At 72.7% G+C, this 19,072-nt stretch overlaps 1 protein-coding gene across 1 annotated transcript; it reads left to right on the top strand.

Annotated features, from left to right (window-relative positions):
* Positions 1-5,878: 5,878 nt before the first annotated feature.
* On the top strand, positions 5,879-17,348 carry ZNF787 (zinc finger protein 787). The gene is made up of 3 exons (XM_084257231.1): positions 5,879-6,050; positions 11,063-11,148; positions 15,881-17,348. Exons 2-3 carry the CDS (start codon positions 11,070-11,072, stop codon positions 16,966-16,968), a joined length of 1,167 nt encoding a protein of 388 aa, XP_084113357.1. The 5' UTR covers positions 5,879-6,050; positions 11,063-11,069; the 3' UTR covers positions 16,969-17,348.
* The last annotated feature ends 1,724 nt before the right edge of the window (positions 17,349-19,072 follow it).

Below are 19,072 nucleotides of genomic sequence, written 5' to 3'. Positions count from 1 at the left end.
CCCAGCACCACTGTGCTCCCTCACCATGCTCCCCAGCTGCCCAGTGGCTCTCAGACTCCAGCATGGACACTGCCAGACCCACAAACCCTTGCTCCAGCTCAGACCCTCTGGGGCAGACACATGGGGGGCCCAGAACTGTGTTCTCGGGAGCCTTGCAAGGCATCCTGCTGCATGCTCAGGTGCACCCACAGCCGTGCCCCCAGTGAGTGCCCTCCTAGGCGTTCCTGAGTGCCGGCTTGCTTGCCCTCAGAACGCCGCCCTGCGGAGAGGAAGGAGCTGGAACAGGAGCTGAGTGTAGGACTAAGCCACCCCAGGCATGGACCCCCACGACCCCCGGGGGGGGGGGAATTATCCGCACTCCCCACCCATCCCTCATGTCTGCTGGTGCCCATTAGGACCACAGGCTGGGGGGGCTGGGAGGACACAGGATCTGCCCGGGTCCCCATTCAGGCCCCTGTGCCATGCCTGTCAGGGCTCAGCATCCCAGTGGCAGCCCCTGGGGCAGCTCCCAGCCTCTTGCCAGAGATTGGCCCAGGACACCTGGCCACAGAGAGGTGAAGGCATGTGGGGGCGTGTGTTTTCCCAAATCCTAAACTACAGGTGATCTGTCCTGCTGTTCGCTCTTCCCTCATAGGTGCGCCTGGGGGCGGGAGGGCTGGGAGATGGAGGAACCTCCCAGGGTGCTGAGAGCCACCTCCCCCCTTCGGGAGCACTCCACCTACCGGGGTCACCTCTCAGGAAATGAGCCCCTCAAGTCACCAGTCCTGAAAGCCAGACGAGCAAGTCCCAGAGCCAAACACCTGTCCACTCGTGGGTGGGACTCGGGAGGGCCAGGTGGTGCGGCGTGAGCTGAGGGGGGACTCCCAGGGATGTGCTCCCTCACCTCTTCACTGTATCGCATGGTTCCCTCGGTGACAGCCAGGTCAGATGCTGCCGCCTCCAGGAAGCCCTCCCAGACCTCCACCACCCCCACAAATCTCATGGCAGTGTCCAGCGTCCAGGCCGAGCCCCCCTCTCTGCACCCGCTGCTGGGCTGGCTGTGGGTGTCTGCCCGCGTCCCCCACCCCGGAGCCGCGTGGCTGCCAGCCCTGCCTGGAAGGAAGCGGCTCGCCCACTTCTCCAGCCCGAGGGGGCCCGTTTCTCCGGCAGCGCCCTCAGCGTACCCTCCCCGGCCTCGGCGCCTTTGTAGGCCGCTGTAATTATCACAAAATAATAATTAGCCGCTCTTTGTGTGCGGCTGTAAAGCGGGGCTCATCCTCCAGGCGTCGGGCTCGCCGGTCCCGGGCGGCGCTGGAGGCGCCAGGAGGGTGAGGGCGCGAGGCCGCGGTCCGGCCGGCGCGGGGTGCCCGAGGGCCGGCGCCCCTCCCCGCCCCCACCCGCGCGCGGCCGGGCGGGCGCGGCGTCCCCCTCCCCGGGCCGGGGAGCGCGCGGGGTGCCTGCGAGCCAATGGCTCACGCCCGGCTCCCGCGGCTCAGCGAGTCTCGCCCGCCGCCCCCAGGGGCTCCCCCAGCGCGGGCGTCAGCGGGCCCCGCAGGTCCGGCCCCCGCGGGCCCCCGGATGCTGGCGGGGCGGCTCCCCGCCCCCGAGGTCAGCGCGGTTCGGCCGAGTCCGGCGGGGATTCCCTGGCGGCCCCAGCCCGGCCCCGCCGCCCCGCCCGGACCCCTCCTCCGCTTCGAGGAGGTGCAGAGGAAAGCCACCGCCCGCTTCCTCACAGCCGGGGTGCCGGGGTCTGCGGGGAGCTGACCGCCGTGGGGGGCGGGTGTGGGCAGGCCTAAGGCTGGAGGGGCCCTGGGGTCCAAACCAGGCTCCTGCCTTGTCGGGGAGGAGGAGGGGCGAGGCGGGGAGGCCCCGGTGGCCCCAGGGACCAGCCCCCAGGGTGCTGTTGAGGAACAGCAGGGTCCTGAGTGCGCCTGGAGGCAGGCAGGCGGGGGCAGGTCAGCTGTCCCGCCGGGGAGCAGCGGGGAGGAAGGGGTGTCTTCCACAACTAGGGGCGCCCACCAGTTCTGCCGCCGGCGTGGGGTCTGCTGTGCCGGGGGCAGCACAGCCCTCCAGGAGCTTCCGCCCTGACGGTGCCCGCAGGCCCCAGAGGGGGTGGCAGGGCTGGCTCTCCCTCCATTATGGATTTGGGGAGACATACGGTTCGCCTAAGATGCACACCCCGGACACTCCCAGACGGGGAGGCCTGGCCTGTGCCGACACGACACCTCAGAGTTGCCTGTGTCACATCTGTCAAGACAGACCCCGGCCTGCCCCAAGCCCACGTTTCCGTGCACGGCCACTTATTCTGGGGACCCCAGGCCCTGAGAGGGGCCCCGTCACGCACAGAGGTGGTGGGGCTTCTGGGCTGTCTACAGCCCCAGCCCACACGGCCGCTGGAGAGAGGGCTGGGTGCCGGCCTGGGCGACCGCATGCAGCTGGACCTGGACCTCTGTGGGGCCGGGCCCACCTCCCTCCCCCAGGGACCTGGGGGTATGGGGTCACACCAGAACCACCGCCCAGACACCTCTGGTCCCACACTAAAGAATCGCTAATTTGGGGCCTCCCTGGTGGCGCAGGGGTTAAGTCTCAGCACTCTGAAGCTGTCCGCAGCCTCTGCAGCACGAGTTCCATCCCCAGCCAGGGAGCTACCCACAGGGCGCAGCAGACCTCTCCTGTCTCCCCGCTGCTCCCCTCAGCAGTGGATTTCAGTCAGTCTGCCTGTTCTGCTCCCCACTCTCTCTGGTGGATCCTCTCACCCCCCACATCTCTGGCCTGCACCCCAGATCTTATATGCATAAATAAATACATCTTTAAAAAAAAGAAAATAGGGCCTCCCTTGTGGCACAGGCGGTTGGTTTAGCACAGCGCTGTGAAGCGGTCCGCAGTCTCTGCAGCGCCGGTTTGATCCCCGCCGGCCTCGGAGCAACCCACATGGCACAGCAGACCTCTCCTGTCTCCCCGCTGCTCCCCTCAGCAGTGGATTTCGGTCAGTCTGCCTTTTCTGTTCCCCACTCTGTCTCTGGGGACTCCTCTCACCCCCCCCACACCTCTGACCTGTACCCCAGACCCCAGTTCTTGTAGCGTAAATAAATAAATCTTTAAAACAACAACAAAAAGGAAGCAGCGCTGGTTGGAGCGGAACCGCAGGAGGAGGGCGGGGGCGGGAGGCGCGCTGGGAGTTCTCCGGGGTTTACAGCCGGGACAGCCCCCAGCTGTTTATTTACACTAAGCCCAACCGCCAGGACCTCTCGTTAACTCGCTGGAGGTTCTGCAGCTGCCAGTGCAGCCTCCTCACCAGCCGCACCCGTGGGTCCTAGCGGGTTCCCTCGCCCAGGGAGGCGGTCGGGGTGCGCGTGTTGGGCTGGACGCGGTCAGGGGCACACAGAGGCAGGAGGTTGCTGGGCTCTGCTGCGGGCTCCTCCACTGCCTGGTGAGCAGCGCTGGGGGCCGCAGCGCCAGCCTGGGAGCGGGGTCTTTGCGGCTGGGACAGCACCCTGGGGCCACAGGGCCAGGCTCCAAGTCTGTGTGCGCTCTCCCCTCAGAGAGGGAGGCCAAGACACCCTCCCCCGCTCCATCCCGGGAGCCCCACGTCCAGTGTGGGGTGCTAAGAGGCGGGCCTCTGGGGGGTGGTCAGCTCCTGTGGATGGAGCCCTGCAGAATGGGATTCACACCCTTAAAGAGGAGACTCCAGAAGACGCTGGCCCATCGCGGCGCCAGGACATGGGATGGCCAGCCAGGGCCAAATCACAGTCAACCTAACAAAGGCAGACACTCGCCGGGGCCAGGCAGACAAAGGTGGGCACCAACTTTCCTGGACGTTCTCCCAGTCAAATGTGGGTGGAGTGGAAACTGGGACAATAGATGGCATAAGACCCCTGGCGATACTTTTGAGCTCCTGGATCAAACCGCACCTGAAGTTGTCTCATCTAATTATTTTTTTCTTTCTTGCTGTTACACAAAACATTCTCCTGCTCCCCCCCCCCCCAACTTCTTTTTGTTGCCTTAAAAATGTTTGAACTGTTTCTGGCTTGGGTGACGTGAGCTCTGCTACCATCTTCCTACTTTGGGACCGAATTCCTGGGGCTTGGTTGCTTAAGGTTTGTGTCGGTTGTACAGAGCAGTCAAACACCTGGATCACAGCATTCCTAAGTGCCAGGGCCCCAGGGGCCTCAAAGGGAGCCCCAAAAGAGTGACACACATCTCAGGGTCTGACGGGCACAGGTTTGAGTGGCAGCGCTGCCCCTGCCCTCTGTGGGGTCTGGGCGTGGGGAGTCCTTGTCACCACAGAGATGGCAGGGGAGGTGGGAGCACTGGGAGGCGTGCCGCCCGGCTGCATCACAGGCAGAGTGGACCCGCAGCGGAGGGCATGGAGGTGGGCACACGGCTGCTGGAGCGGCTCCAGGGGGCGGAGAGGGGCCCCACATGGGAATCCTCCAGCCATCGTGCAGTTAGCTGGGGCTGTGAGGTTTGCGTCTGGGGGTAGGCTGGAGCCTCCCCCGCAGCCTCGGAGGTCAGCTGAGGTGGGAGGTCAGCCCCCACGCGGGCAGCCCCCGGGGCTGTGAACAGAATCGCAAGGGTCAGCTTGCAGTACGGCTCCGGGACGGCTATGAGGGGACACGGGCAGGCAGGGCAGAGCCTGCAGCCCCCAGGGCGCAGGGGCAGGACAGCCGTTGGCTGTTTACACCCAGCTGCCCTCGGCTGAGGGCCTTGGCCCTGGGACTCCGTCCCCTGAACCGCAGGTTTCTTGTTGGAGCTGCTGAGACCCGGCCCCGGGCCTCCCTGCCTCCTCCCGGCAGGCTGGCCCCTTGGAAGACGCTGGAACCCCCTGCGTTAGCAACAGCTTCCACACCCGGCCAGCGCGGCGGCGGCCAGCGGCATGGCCTTCGGCGCCAGGAACGCCTGGCAGCGGGAAGGCGCGGGCACCCGAGCAGTCCTCTCCGCGCCGGCCGCCCTCAGCGCCAGCGGCGCGGCCAGCTCGGGCCTGCGCCGGGGCCCCAGCGCGGGGCCTGCGGCGGGGACCCCTCACGGCCCGCGGCCCCCGTGGGCACTCAGCGGGCAGCGGCCGGGCGGGCAGCCGTGTCCCTGCCCCGACCCGCGAGGCGCGGGCGGCCAGACAGGTGGTGGCTGGCGGCGCCGCGGGGGGCGTGGACGGCCGAGGAGCCTGGACGGGGCGGAGCGTGGGGGGAGCGTGGACCAGACCCGGGGGCGCGGGCGGGGCGAGGCGCGTGGACAGACCGAGGAGCCTGGACCGGGCGAGGGGCCTGGAGGGGGCGAGGGGCCCGGAGGGGGCGGGGGGCCCGGAGGGGGCGGGGGCCCGGAGGGGCGGGGGGCCCGGGGGGCCCGGAGGGGCGGGGGGCCCGGGGGGGGGGGGCGGGGGGCCCGGGGGGGGGGGGCGGGGGGCCTGGCCTCGGCCAGGAGCGCGGCCGGGCGTGGACGGCCGCGGGGGCCAGAGCCGCGTCCCGCCCGCCCGAGCCCGGAGCGCGAGCAGGTGGCGCGGCGGGCGGTCCCGCGGCGGCGGCGGCGACGTGGGCCCCGGGCGCGCGGACGCCGCCGGCGGCGAAGGGGTTACGGGGATAGAGACGCGGGCGGACCCGGGCGGCGCGAGCGGCCCCCGGGCGGCCGGCGGGAGCGGAGCGCGCAGGCGCGGGCCGGGGGCCGCCCCCGCGCCCGGAAGTCTCCGCCTAACGGGCCGGCCCGCGCTCGGGCAGGGAGGGGCGGGGCCGCAGCCCCTCGGCGCGCGCGCCATAGAGCGCGGCCGGAGGACCCGCGTCCTAGAGGCGTCCGGAAGTGGCGCCCGCGCGCACCAGCGAGCTGGGGGGGCGGCGGCCGGGGGGCGGCGGGCGCGCCTTCCTAGAGCGGCGCGGCCGGGGTGGCGGCCGGAGGGGGAGGGGGAGGGGGCGGGCGAGCGGCGCGGGCGGAAGCGGCCGGGAAGGTCACTTCCGGCCTGGGCGCCCGTCCCCCTGACCCCAGGGTCTGAGTCGCCGCCGCCGCCGCCGCCGCCGCCGCCGCCACCGCCCGCGCGGCAGGAGCGAGGAGCAGCAGCGCGGCGCGGCGGCCCCGGGACCGAGGAGGTGAGGGGCGGGCGCGGGGGGCGCGCGGGGGGCGCGGGGGGCGCGGGCGCGCGGGCGGCGAGTGCGCGTGCGCGGCGGCGGGCGCGCGCGGCGGGCCGGGGCCGGGGCCGGGGCCGGGGGCGCGGGGGGGGCGCCGTCCCGCGCGGCGTCCCGCGGGTCGTGGCCGGAAGTAGCGGCGACTCGGGGGAAGTCGAGGCCGGTGGGGGAGGGGGCGGCGGCCGGGCCGGAAGCGGCGGCCGCAGCCCGGGCTCGCCCCCCGCCCGCGCCCGCCGCCCGCGCGCCGTGGCCGCCGTCCGCGCCCGGCCCGGCCCGGCCCATTCATTCTCGCGGGCGGCGGCAGGAAGCGCGTGCGCCGGAGGGAAGTGGCCGCCAAGGTCGGCGCCGCGCCCGGCCGGGCCGGACGCTGCCCCCGCCCGGGCCCCGGGGCCCCTCCGCGCACGTGCTGTCCCGGGGTCCGGCGCAGGGTCCGGGGGGCAGGCCCTGCCGCCGCCCGGCGCCGCGACGCGGGCACGATCGGACCGGGGCCCGACGAGCCCCTGCACCGGGCGACCGGCCGCCCGGAGGGCCCCGCGAGGGCGTCGGGCCGGGGGCGTGTCCCCGGGGCTGTGAGCCTCCTGGCCCGGAGCGCCCGGCCCCGCCGACCGTCGGCACCGGGTCCTAATTCGGCCGGTCCGGCCCCCCTCCTCCTGGAGCCCTCCCAGGTCCCGCTCCGACCCGCTGTTCGCCCCCGGAGCGGAAGGAGGGCAGGGAGGGTCACCTCGCGGCCAGGGCCCTCGCCCGGCAGGCGGCTGAGGGTCAGCGGGGCGGTCAGGCCCGCCCGGGTCAGGCCCCAGCGCTGCCGGCCGGCCCAGCGGCGCACTGGACCTCTCCAGTCCCAACGAGCCGGTGGCCGCGGTGCCTGCCTGGCCGGAGAGCAGGCTGCTTTGGGGACCTGCTTCCCTAGGGGTGGCCGCGGTCACCTGGGGAGGAGTTTGGAGCCCGGGCAGGGCGGGTGTGAGGTGTGTGCTCAGGCGGGACAGGCCAGGCGGGCATCCCCGGGCGGCCCAGGGGCCTCAGCAGGGTGTGAGGTGTGTGTGGCATGGACCTTGGGGCTGTCACTTCCCTTTCCCAGGCGGTTCCTCCTCTGCCTCCCGGGTGGGGAGCCCCGGCCCTGTGCCGACTCCCTGAGGAGGCCCTGCCCAGCCTGTCTCCCGGCCAGACTCAGCGCCTGTGCTGGGGCAGTTCTGGCCTAGGGGCCGTGGGGAGGGGAGTCCATGGCCAGGCAGCGTCCCAGTCTCCTGAAATGCCAGGGCTTGGTGCAGGGCGATGGTGAGGTCTGGGCACAACCTGGGGCTGCGGCACGTGTATTCGGGGCAGGAGCCCTCAGCCTCACTGCCCCCCGGGTGCTCCGTGGCCCCACCTGCTGAGGCTGGGACCTCGGCGGCCAGCTGGCCCTGCTCTGGGGGGCCCTCGGCAGGTGGCTGGCCCTGTGCCGGGCACTCCATGTCCTGAGCCCTCAGAGGCCCGAGACAGAAGGGGGCGCCCCGGCTAGGGGGTGTGCCCAGCCCCACAGTAGCCTCGGCAGGGTCTGTGTCCTGGACCAGGGCTCCGCAGGTCTGGGCGCTGACTTCCTTCCCCCACGGTGGGGCCTGGGGGGGACCAAGGTGGGCCGGCCGGCCTCCAGGTGTCGGGCGTGGGCTTGGGGACAAGGCACGGGGCCTCCTTCCCTCAGGTGCAGGGTCAAGACTCCCTGCAGGCGTGACTGTCCCTGGGGCCGCGCAGGGTCGGGGCCCCTAGTCACGGCGGGGTCAGCAGCTCTGGTGGGAGCTAGAGTGTGTGTGCCTCTCCGCCCCGTCCCCAGCCCTGTCCTTGGGGCCTGCTCCGGGGTCTGTGGTTGACTCGGCCCGCCTTTGGGCACACAGCACAGGCTTCCTCCCAGAGGTGCCCGGGTCAGCCTGGCCGCAGCTCGGGTCCGGCTGCTGCTGTTTACGGGCTGGGTGAGGGCGGGCTGTGAGGTGGTGCGGGTAGGGGCAGCGGTGGCTGGTCTGAGCCAGAACAAACGCCAGCCACCTGGGGACCTCTGTGGTCCAGGCGCCCCCTCCCCAGCCTCCACATGTCTCAGCCGTGTCAGCCGTCAGTGCCCGCCCCTCTGGTGAGCCTGACACCAGTCTGGCTGGTGGGCAGGCCCAGATCCCACTGCTGGAGGTCGTGGGCGGGTCCGCACCCTGGCGGCCTGCCTTGTGGGGAGAGCTGTCCTCTGGGGTGGGGGCAGGTGACCCCAGCACCCGCACGGACCCCAGGTGTGCGGGCCCGCGTGCTTGAGGGAGGCCACTGAGCTTTGCTTTGATGAGTCCCTGGGGCTCCTGTTGGGAGGAGGAGTCGGGGAGGCTTCTGGGGGGGATGCCTTGCCGTGCGCCCCCTTCCCAGCGCGCTGCCCGCTGGGAGGTGTCCCACCGTGGGAGGGGGGTTGCCGGGAGCCCCAGTCACTGCAGGCAGGCGCCCCAGAGCTGTGGGGCAGGCTTGCGGAGGGGAAGTGGGAGGCTCCCACAAGGGCGAGGGAACTGGCCCAGCCAGGTGGGGGACGGGCCTGGAAAGTGGGGGGTACGGGGTTGGGGCGGGGCCTGCGAGCAGTGGGGTCTGGACTTTGCCCCACTGGCGTGTGCTGGGGTGGCCCAGGCGAGCAGCAGGGCCGAGGCACCTTTTTAAAGGTCCTCCTTGCTGAGCCGCTGCCTGGTGCTGCCTGCGCGCCCCCAGTTTGCAGCTCGCAGGTGCGGTGCGCCCGGCCCTGCCGGCCTCTCTGCTTTCCCCACCGGGTGAGCGCCCCGCACGCCCCTCTTCTGCGCTGCACGCACCCTTGCCGCTGGCGGGCTGCAGACGGACCTGCCCCTTGTGGGTGGCCCCGGCTCCCCGGTGCCCCCCGATGTGGGGTGCCGGCCCGCTGTGGGTGGGGTGGGCGGGCTTGTCTCCATCGTGCACTCTGGGCGACTCTCACGCCTTGGGGGTTCGCTGTCACTCTTGGGCAGGTTGCCCGCGGGCTGTCAGGGGCCACTTGTCCCCCACCGCGCCCCCTGCGCATGTCGCCCAGGGCGCAGCCTCCGGCATGTGCACTGCGGACCGAGGGGAAAGGGAAGGGGGCCTGGCGTGGGGAGGCGCGGGGCGGGGCGCCCTCGGGCCGGGGCCTGGGGCAGGGAGGGGCCTGGCCTCGCTTTCCTGTGGCGGGGAGGGAGCTGGGCGGGCGTGGGGCTGAGCGGTCTGGGGCGCCGCGGAGGGGAGGCCGGTTCCCGCAGGAGAGGGGAACCCCGGCGGGGAGGGGGTGCGCCTGGCAGCGGAAGAAAGGAGGGATAATTGGCGGGCGCGCGGCCAGCGCGGTGGGCGGGACTCATCACAGCAATAATGACGATAATTTGTCTCGTGCTTAACAACCGGCCGGCCGGCGCATCCTGCGCTAATTGGGCGGCTGGGGGCGCGGCGGGGGGGGGGGGGGGGCGGAGACCCTGCCTGCCTTCGCTGCGAGGAGAACAGCGCGTCTCAGGGCCTCAGGAGTCCCCTGTGCGGAGCGCGGGGGGGGGGGGGGGGTGGGGGGGGCGGCCGGGACCTCACCGTCCTCCACACCCTCCCTGTCCGGGCCCGCGGCCCGCGCCTCGCCTGCTCGCGAGCCCTCCTCGGGCGCCCTGCCCGGGCGCAGCCTGTCACCCGCCATCTCCTGCCGTGGGCGGTGCGGCCCCCTGGTGATGAGCGCAGCGCCCGGGCACCCCGGCAGCCTCGGCCCCTGCCGGCGCCTGGAGGGCAGAGGCTCCACCCGCAGCTGCCTGCCGGCCCGGCCCCCCAGACCTCGGCAGCCCCTGTCCGGGTCTGGTCGCTGCGCAGCTCCCGTGCGTGCGGGAGGGGCCCCCGCCTGGACGGGGCTCTGGGCCTGCACGGGGCTGTGCGCCTGGACACAGCTCTGCGCGCTGCTGGGCGCCTGGGTGGGGGCTGGGCGGCTGCGGGGGGGGGGGCGGGGGGGGCTGGGCAGGGCCCCGCAGTGGCACCCAGTGGGCACGTGGGGCCAGGCCCTGCAGACAGGGCGCTTGCTCCAGGAACCCCCTCCCGCTCTGGCAGGAGGAGGGGCTGCACCTCCCTGTGTGCCCACCGCCTTCCCCGCCCCAGCTGCCCCCACCGTGGCAGTGCGGCCACTGGGAAGTGTCCCACAGCCCATGCCTGCAAGTGGGGGTGTCCGGGTCCCCCTTGCGTGGGGCACCCCTCCACAGCCCTGGGTTGTTCCGGCGTGCGCCCACACCCTCAGCACCGTCTGTGCCACGGCGGGCCCTGGAGCCTCAGGGGAGGGGTGCCTGACCGAAGGCTCGTCTGGAGGCCGGCCGCAGGCTGTGCTGCTGACCTGGGCTCCTGCGGGTCCCTTACTCCCCTCCTGCCGGGAGGCGCTGGCGCTGCACAGCGGGGACGGCCGGGGCCTGAGCCCTCAGCATCCTGTTTGTGGGATGAGGCGCCTGTGACGGGTGACCCTGGTGACGGGGTGGGATTCAGCCCCTGGAGGTGGGGCAGGCCTGCAGGGGGTGGGGTTACACCCCTGGGGGTGGCAGCGTGGACACCTCATATTTGGACCCAAAGGTCCCTGTGTAGGCTGAGTGGACAGCAGGGGTGCCCTGCGGGGCCTAGGCTTGCCAGACGGAGACTGATGCCCGTGTTGCCCGGCGCAGGCAGGACAGTGGCTTGTTTTGTCCCCCCATCTCTGTGCGGACCCGGGTAAACCCCTGTTTTCCGGTATGGGCATGTCCGGAGGGGCTTGGGAGCTGGTGCCACAGCGGGTGGGCCTACCTGCCGGTATGGGGCACAGTGTGGGGTGGGGGTGGGCAGGATGGGCACACCTTCCGTTGGGTCTGGCTTGGGGGGCAGCAGCGCCCGGCATGGGGGGCAGCAGGGCCAGGCTGTGGTCTGGTGGGGGAGGCAGGGGCCTGCGGGGTGCTGAGACGCCGCTGGAGCTGGTGCATGTGGCCCTCAGGGTCCTGTAAATGCTGTCCTTGCATCTTGTCCCCCAGGGACGCCATGGAGCTTCGGGAAGAGGCCTGGTCACCGGGGCCACTGGACTCTGAGGACCAGCAGATGGCCAGCCACGAGAACCCAGGTGAGGTGGCCAGGGGGATCTGGCGGGCACACTGCCACCCTTGCTCTGGCTCCACAGCCTTCCCGGGCTGCCTGGTCAGCGTGTCCACTGCCCCGGTCCTGCCTTTGCAGGGCGGGCGGCAGCTCAGGGAGCCGGGTCTCCTGTGAACCTCGCTCTCCACACACCGGTGGGCGATTTCAGGGCCAACTAGGGGGCTGTCACGGGGCACGGCCCCACTGTCTACCACACGAGGGCCCTGGGAGCCGTGGCAGGACGCTGGCCTCAGGCCGCACACCCCTCCAGCCCCAGGCCCTGCCCGCGGCTGTGTCCCCGGCACCTATTCTTGGGCCACCTCTCGCGTTCTTACAGACCGCCAGCGCCGGTGCCCTCACCTCAGCGCCCTGTCCAGCCATGCCCGCTGCCTCTTCCCCCCCGGGCGAGCTGCAGCCCCCTCCTTGCTGGGCAACTGGCTCCCGGGAGGGTGGGGCCCTGGTGTGTGTGGGGTGCCCACCCGGCCTGTCCTCGCCGGCCTGCGGCCAGATCCCGGTGCAGAGCCTGGGGGAGGCGTGCGGCCCGGCTGGTCTGGGACAGGGTGCTGGGACTTCCGGCAGGCCCCCTGCCCATGCCTCTCTCTGGGTGGTGGAGGAGGGTCAGGGTCCCAGCCCCGCCAGCCCTTCTACAGCGTGCACATCAGGCCCTGCCCTCCGCCCCCACTGGCTGGTTGGGGGGAGGGGGACGCTGGGGGGGGGCCCAGGGAACTGGGGGCTTATGGGGCCTTGGGAGGGGCAGCCCTGCAGAGCCTGGGTATAGTCACACACACCAGCCCCCCCGGCCCCAACTCTGGCACCCCTGGTGACCGCCTCCGGTGTTCCACGTGGCCTGCGTCTCATCCTTGGAGCAGCCCCACTGGGTCGACGCCCCTGAGCGGGGTCTTCTGGCACCGCCCTTCCCTGCCAGGCCCTCTGAGCTGCCGCCTGGGGACGCTGAAGTCCTCCCAGGCCACGCGGGGTGGTGGGAGCCTGAGGGTGTGTGGGCAGGATGCTGGGGCCTCTACCACCCCAACAGCGTGTCCCTGGGAGCACGGCTTTGTCCCTCACGGCCCGGTCCAGGGTCTGGGCCCCTCCTCTGGGTGGCTGGAGCCCCCGCCCGCGCCCTCCTGGGAGACACGGGGCCGAAGGAGGCCGTGGCTGTGTGTCCAGGCCTGGGCCGATGGCCGGAGCAGGGAGGTGGCAGACGGCAGTGCCAGCGGGTCCTGCAGGGGCCCGGGACCTTCAGGCGCTTTCCATCTGGGGCAGTGCGGGGGCTGGGGTGCACCGGCCTGCCCTGGAAGCGGCCGTGGGCTGAGCCCCTTCCCCAGGCCCAGACCTCCGGGGCCCTCCCCTGCCCTGACTCCGCCTCTGCCCTGGAGCCTGTGGGGCTTCCCTGCTGGTGAGGAGGGGCTTCAAGGGCCCAGGGCCAGTGTGACACATGGGGGTGGGAGACCCCACTGGGGCCAGCTCTGAGGCGCCCACCCCCAAAGGTTGACCTGCGGGTCAGCACTGTCGGGAGGGGTGGGGGAGCCCCAACAGGGCCCGAGCTCTGCATTGGCGGGGCATGTCACCCAGACTGGGGACATGACTGCACCCCAGCCAGGTAGATGCCTGTGGGGCTAGGACCCCAGGAGCTGTGTCGGCCCAAGGGGCTCCAGCCTCGGGCTGGACCTCTGAGCCGTAGGGAAGAAGGTGGCCGTGGGAACGGGTTGCTGGGGAGGGGGCTCTGAACCAGAAGCGCCCCAAACTCACCTCCTGGAAGCTCAGGGGGGTGAGGCTCCCCACTGCTGAGACCAGGCCCGGGAGAGGGGCACGGCCCGGGGTCCGGCATGGAGGCCACTGAGGGGGCTCAGGCGTGGAGAGCAGCAGCTTCTGTCCCCAAGGTAGGACAGGAGGGGACGGGGGGACGGGGCCTCTGGAGTCAGGAGGGTGAAGAGAAGCCGGAGCCATGGAGGACCCGTCAGGCGAAGGCTGCAGCCAGGGCACTCGGAGCATGAAGTATCAGACCCAGAGGGACACCAGGCTTGGGGAGCACCAGGCCTGGAGGAGCAGGGCCAGGAGGAGCCTGCGGTCTGAAGGAGCCTGCAGCCCGGAGGAGCACCAGTCCCAGGGGAGCATCAGGCCTTGGGGAGCAGGACCAGGCGGAGCCTGCGGTCTTGAGGAGCACCAGGCCCCGGGGAGCACCGGGGCTGGAGGAGCGGGAGTGCCATCCCGCCGACCCGAGAGCATACGGAACTCAGAAGTGACACACTGAGCAAGTCACAGTTGGGGCGGCCCCTCTGGGCAGAGAAGATGGGGTGTCCAGCCCCAGAAAGTGGGGTTGTGCTCTGTTCCCTTGGAGGGCGGCCTTGAGCCAGGCCTGCTTCCTGGCACTGACTTTGGGCTCTGAGGGCACGGTGGAGCCGGGCAGGGTGGCCCGGCACCCCTGGGGCTGCAGTTGCGGCCCCATCGCCCACCAGTTCTGCCCTAGGACTTGGCGTGGAGGTGCCGGGGGCTTCCTGGCGCTGTCCAATGGGTGTGTCCACCTTCTCTCCTCCCATTTGGGGGGTCCAGTTGTGTGGAAAGGCCAAATAAAAGCCCGTAGCCTCGAGTTTGTTGGGGAGTATGTGGCCTCAGGAACGACCTGATGGGGACCAGAGTCCTCCTGGGGGCACAAGGCTGCCCTGGTGGGCAGCTGGGCAAGGGATGCGTGGGTGCCAGGAGCCTGAGCCTCTGGGCCTGCGGAGGGGGTGCTTGCTGAGGGCCCCCAAGTGTAGCTGGTCCCTGAGGTGAGGACAAGGATGGCCACACAGTCTGCCCTCTGCACCCGGTGGTCCACAGGCCTCCTGTAGGGGTCTGGGGGGAGAGCAGGCTGAGAGCCCCCCACGTGCAGGCTGCGCCTGGGGAGGGGGCCTGCAGAGCAGAGGTGGCCAGAGAGGGGCAGGAGTGAGCAGGTCTTCAACACAGAGGCCAGGCGGGAGCGGGGCGGGGCGCCCAAGCGTCCACATCTGCCTGATCAGGCTTTGTGCGGAGGGGCGGTGCTGGGCTGCTGGGCGCGGCTGGGGCTCCCGCTTGGCGCCTCCGCCCCAGCCCCAGCCTGCCCGCAGGCGGTTCTGCCCAGGCCCTGGGCCCACCGCCCGTCCCAGAGAGTAGCTGCGCCCCGCTTCTCAGCTGGCGGCCCTGCGCTCCATTTCGGGGCTCCTGAACCCCTGAGACTTGTCGGCTCTTCCCCTGGAGAAGGGCCCTGGGAAGGGCCGACCCCCTGTGGGCCCGCGCGCCCTCCCCCGCCCCTCCGCGGGGCCGAGATGCCGGCAGGCCCCGCCTGGCTGGCGGGCAGGACGCCCTCGCCGCCTGCGTTCACAGGGCCCGGGGCCGACGAGTCCCCGGCGCGCCGGTCCGGTCCGAGGAGGCCTCCCCGCGCGCAGGCCCTGCGCCCCCAGGATCCGGGCTCGCCGCCCGGGGGCCAGAGCGCCCTCCGCCGCGGGGGGCGGGACGTCCGACCAGGGGCGCCGGTGCCGCCAGGCCGCCCCTGCCCGCCGGCAGCGGCGCGCGCCCACGGCCGCCCCCCGGGGCAGGCTGGCGCCCGAGACTGTTAGGGCGCAGCGCGCCCTCAGTGGCCGCGGAGCTCGGGTCCCCACCCGCTGCCTGTTCAGTGCGCCCCGCGCCCTCGGGACAGGCCGAGCGGACGGTGCGGCGGGGCCTGGGGCAGGGGCTGACCCGAGGCGAGCCTGGAAGGGGACTCGCGGGGCGCCCCTGCGGCGGCCGACGCGGGACGGGCCTGAGGGGGGCGGGGTCGCCGAGGGGCGGGGCCTCGTGAGGGGCGGGGCCGGAGGCCTGATGGGCGTGGCGTTTGGGGGCGGGGCCTTGTGAAGGATGGAGACGGGGCCTGATGGGCGTGGTGTTGCGAGGGGCGGGGCCGGAGGCCTGATGGGCGTGGCGTTTGGGGGCGGGGCCTTGTGAAGGACGGAGGGGGGCTTGGTGGGTGTGGTATTGTGAGGGGCCGGACCAGAGGCCTGGTGGCATGGCGTTTGGGGACGGGGCCTTGTGAAGGACGGTGCTGGGGCCTGGTGGGCGTGGTGTTGTGAGGAGCGGGGCCAGAAGCCTGATGGGCGTGGCGTTTGGGGGCGGGGCCTTGTGAAGGACGGAGCCGGGGGCGTGATGTTGCGAGGGGTGGGGCCGGCGGCCTGGTGGGCGGGGCGTTTGGGGCGGGGCGGAGCCTGGTGGGAGGGGCTGGGCCGCGGAGGGCCGGCGGGCTGGGACTCCAGCGGGGCGGGGCTCCCGCTCGCCGCCGGGTCTGGCGGGGAGAGGTCGGGGTGCGGCAGACGGGCCTCAGCCCGCGGACCCCAGCGGGGCCGCCGCAGGGCCAAGGCCCGTAATGTCCCTCCGGGCAGACGGGACCCCGAACGGGGGTCCCTCCCGGCACGTCGGGCCGCTGGCGGCTGTGGGGCCGACCCCGGGGTAGGGGCCTGCGGGGGGCCCTGCGGGGCCCCCCCACCCCGCGCCAGGACTCTCCGGGCGCGACGCCCGCCTCGCGCTGGGGCCGCCCCGTGCCCCTGCCGCCGCCGGCGTCCCGTCCGTCCTCCCCGCGTCCGGGCGAGCCTCGGGGACGGCGGGCACCGTGGGCGGGGCTGGGGGCGGGCGGGGCGGGGCGGCAGAGGGGCTCCCCGCCCCCCTCCCCCGGGCCGGGCGCGGAGGGAAGGGCGCGCGGCGGCCCCGCGGCCTCTGACCCGCCCCTTGCCTTGCAGTGGACATCCTGATCATGGACGACGACGACGTGCCCAGCTGGCCCCCCGGCAAGCTGGCCCCGCCCGCGTCGGCGCCCCCGGCCGGCCCCCCGCCGCGGCCGCGGCCGCCCGCGCCCTACATCTGCAACGAGTGCGGCAAGAGCTTCAGCCACTGGTCCAAGCTGACGCGGCACCAGCGCACGCACACGGGCGAGCGGCCGAACGCCTGCGCCGACTGCGGCAAGACCTTCTCGCAGAGCTCGCACCTGGTGCAGCACCGGCGCATCCACACGGGCGAGAAGCCCTACGCCTGCTCCGAGTGCGGCAAGCGCTTCAGCTGGAGCTCCAACCTCATGCAGCACCAGCGCATCCACACGGGCGAGAAGCCCTACGCCTGCCCCGACTGCGGCCGCAGCTTCACGCAGAGCAAGAGCCTGGCCAAGCACCGGCGCTCGCACAGCGGCCTCAAGCCCTTCGTGTGCCCGCGCTGCGGCCGCGGCTTCAGCCAGCCCAAGAGCCTCGCGCGCCACCTGCGCCTGCACCCCGAGCTGGCGGGGCCCGGCGTGGCGGCCAAGGTGCTGGCGGCCAGCGTGCGCCGCGCCAAGGCGCCCGAGGCGGCGGCGGCGGCGGACGGGGAGCTGGCCATCCCGGTGGGCGACGGCGAGGGCATCATCGTGGTGGGCGCGCCGGGCGAGGGCGCCGCGGCGGGCGCGGGCGCGGGCGGCGCGGGGGCCAGGGCGCCGGGGCCCCGCTCGCGGCGCGCGCCGGCGCCCAAGCCCTACGTGTGCCTGGAGTGCGGCAAGGGCTTCGGGCTGGCGGCCGGGCTGCTGGCGCACCAGCGGGCGCAGCACGGGGACGCGCCGGGGCCGGGCGCGGCGGGCGCGGAGGAGCCGGCCCACATCTGCGTGGAGTGCGGCGAGGGCTTCGTGCAGGGCGCCGCGCTGCGCCGGCACAAGCGCGTGCACGCCGTGGGCGCGCCCTCGGTCTGCAGCCGCTGCGGACAGAGCTACTACCCCGCGGGCGGCGGCCGCGACGGGGCCGGGGCCGGGGCCGAGGAGGCCGAGGCCGGCGGCCGCTGCGGCGAGTGCCGGGGCGGGGAGGCCCGGTAGGGGCGGGGCCCGGGGGGGCGCGGGGCCCCTCGGGCTTGGCGGGGGCGCCGGCCCCGGAGACCCAGCGAGGAACGGACAGAGGGTGCCGCCCCCGCCCTGCGCCCACGTGGTGCGATGGGGCGTGCAGGCCCGGAGGGAGCCCGCCGAGAGCCCTTGCGGAGCGGGAGCGCGCGGAGGCCGGGGGAAGAGGCGTCCTTTTCCGCCTAGAACTCTCTCGGACCCTCTCGACACCCCCCACCTGTTATTTTCTCTCCTTCTGGGCCCGGCGCTTCCCCTGCCCCGTCTTTCCTCCCCCGCCAGGCCTTGGCCTCGCAGAGGGGCGGGAGGCAGGCCAGCTCCCTGCCCCGGCACCCCGCAGAGGGTGGGGCCGCCTCTGCCGCTCCGGGGGACTGGGCTGGCCAATAAACGGCCCTGTCTGCCGAGCGTGGCTCCTGGTGCTTGGTGTGGCGCTGGTGTGCGGGCTGGGGAGGGGAGCCGGAGGCTGGGGAGGGGGGCCGGAGGGCGGCTCCTGGCCAGGGACGCTGGGTGCCTGTGGGGAGGGCTCCCTAGGGGTGTGCTGGGGGCCCTGGCGAGGAAGGCCCAGGGCGGGCAGTGCCCCTGGGGTCCAGGCTGGGGGGCCTGAGGGGAGGGCGTTCAGAGTGACCTGTGCGTCCGCCTCTAAGGGAAGCCACAGCTTCTGCGGGGCACCAGCCTCCTGCGCCCGCCCCAGAGGCAGCATGAAGCGGTGCCTGTCCCGCCCTGGTCCCCCTGTGGGGGCAGTTTGGGGGTTGCAGTTGGCTGCAGAGGAGGCAGGCAGATAGTTGTCTCTGCTCTGGGGCTCCTGGCGCCCTGGGTGAGGCTGAGGGCGGGGCAGGGTGGCCAGCGTCCTAGGACACGGGCAGGCCTAGGCCTGCCTGCCTGGTGGGGGCCCTTGGAGGCGCAGCAGGTGGGCCCAGATGCCCATCCCCACCCCTGCGCTTGCAGCTGGTGTCCTGGCACAGGGAGTCCCCAGGGACAGCGCTGGGGGCCCTGCAAGGGCGGCTCTGGCGGGAGGGCCAGCAGGGCAGAGCAGGCTCCCGGGGCTGAGGCCTGAGGCTCGAGAGGCCAGGGCCGGCTTGGAAGGCCGTGTCCACGTGTCCCTGGTGCTCCAGCCTGTGATGCTGCTGGAGGCGCGGGCGGAGTCTCAGCACCGGGTGGGGGAGTCTGAGCAGGGGAGGCCTGCTGTGTGCAGGGGCCTGGGGCGGTCAGGGCAGGGGGAGCGGTGGCTGGGCTCTGCCTGTGGGCGGAGTGTTTTGGGGTTCCCCTTGAAGTCCGATCAGTCAAGCAAGCCCAAAGAGCGGGACTTCGGTGAGTCCAGGGGGGGTGGGGGGGTGGGGGGGTGGGGGGGTGGGGGGGCGGGGCTCCCTAGGTGCACACAGGCGCCAGGAGGGGGACGCACTAGTGGGACTGATGGGCATTCCTGCACCTCGGGCTGTCCAGGGGAGTGCTGGCCAGCCCGGCCGGGTTGGTGGCAGCCAGCGCTGCCCTGGAAGGGCTGAGCCAGGCTCTCCAGGTGTCCTGCCCTGGAGCATCCTGGGGTCTGATAAGGTGTTGGGGGGAGGCGGGATCCCAACCTCCCAACACCTAGAATGGTAGGCGCTAAGGGGGGAGTTCCAACTCCGCTCGGCCTTCTCTGCTGGCCCCTCCCCCCCAGCGCGCCTGCAGGGGGTAAGATGAGCACCTTGGTGGAGCAGCGTGTGGCAGGTGTGCCCCGGCCGCCCCAGGTACACGCGTGTCTGCGCAGGTGCGTGTGTCTGTGTGGCCTGTGTGTGGCCTGTAGGTGGGAGTGCTGCGTCCCGCCCTGTTTATGCCGTGCCGGACGCACAGGACTCACCCGGCGGGGCTGCCTGTCCGAGCTGGGGTGTGAGGGGGGGCGTCAGCACCCCGGACAGGGCCTTGCCCTCGGGTGTCTGCTGGTGCTGACCCCAGCACCACCCCGCCCTGCCCGCCCCGCCGCACAGAAGAGCAGCAGTGGCCTGGGAGGGCGGTCTGCGGAGCCCAGGGGGCTGTGCCAGGGCTCTGGGCCAGGAGCCAAGACCTTTGGTCCCAGGTGAGATTTTATAGAGTGACGGGGGCTGGGGGGAAA

This window comes from Talpa europaea, assembly GCF_964194135.1.
Source record: "Talpa europaea genome assembly, chromosome: 16".
Classification (NCBI taxonomy): Eukaryota; Metazoa; Chordata; class Mammalia; order Eulipotyphla; family Talpidae; genus Talpa; species Talpa europaea.
This window is presented reverse-complemented; position numbering and strand designations above follow the sequence as displayed.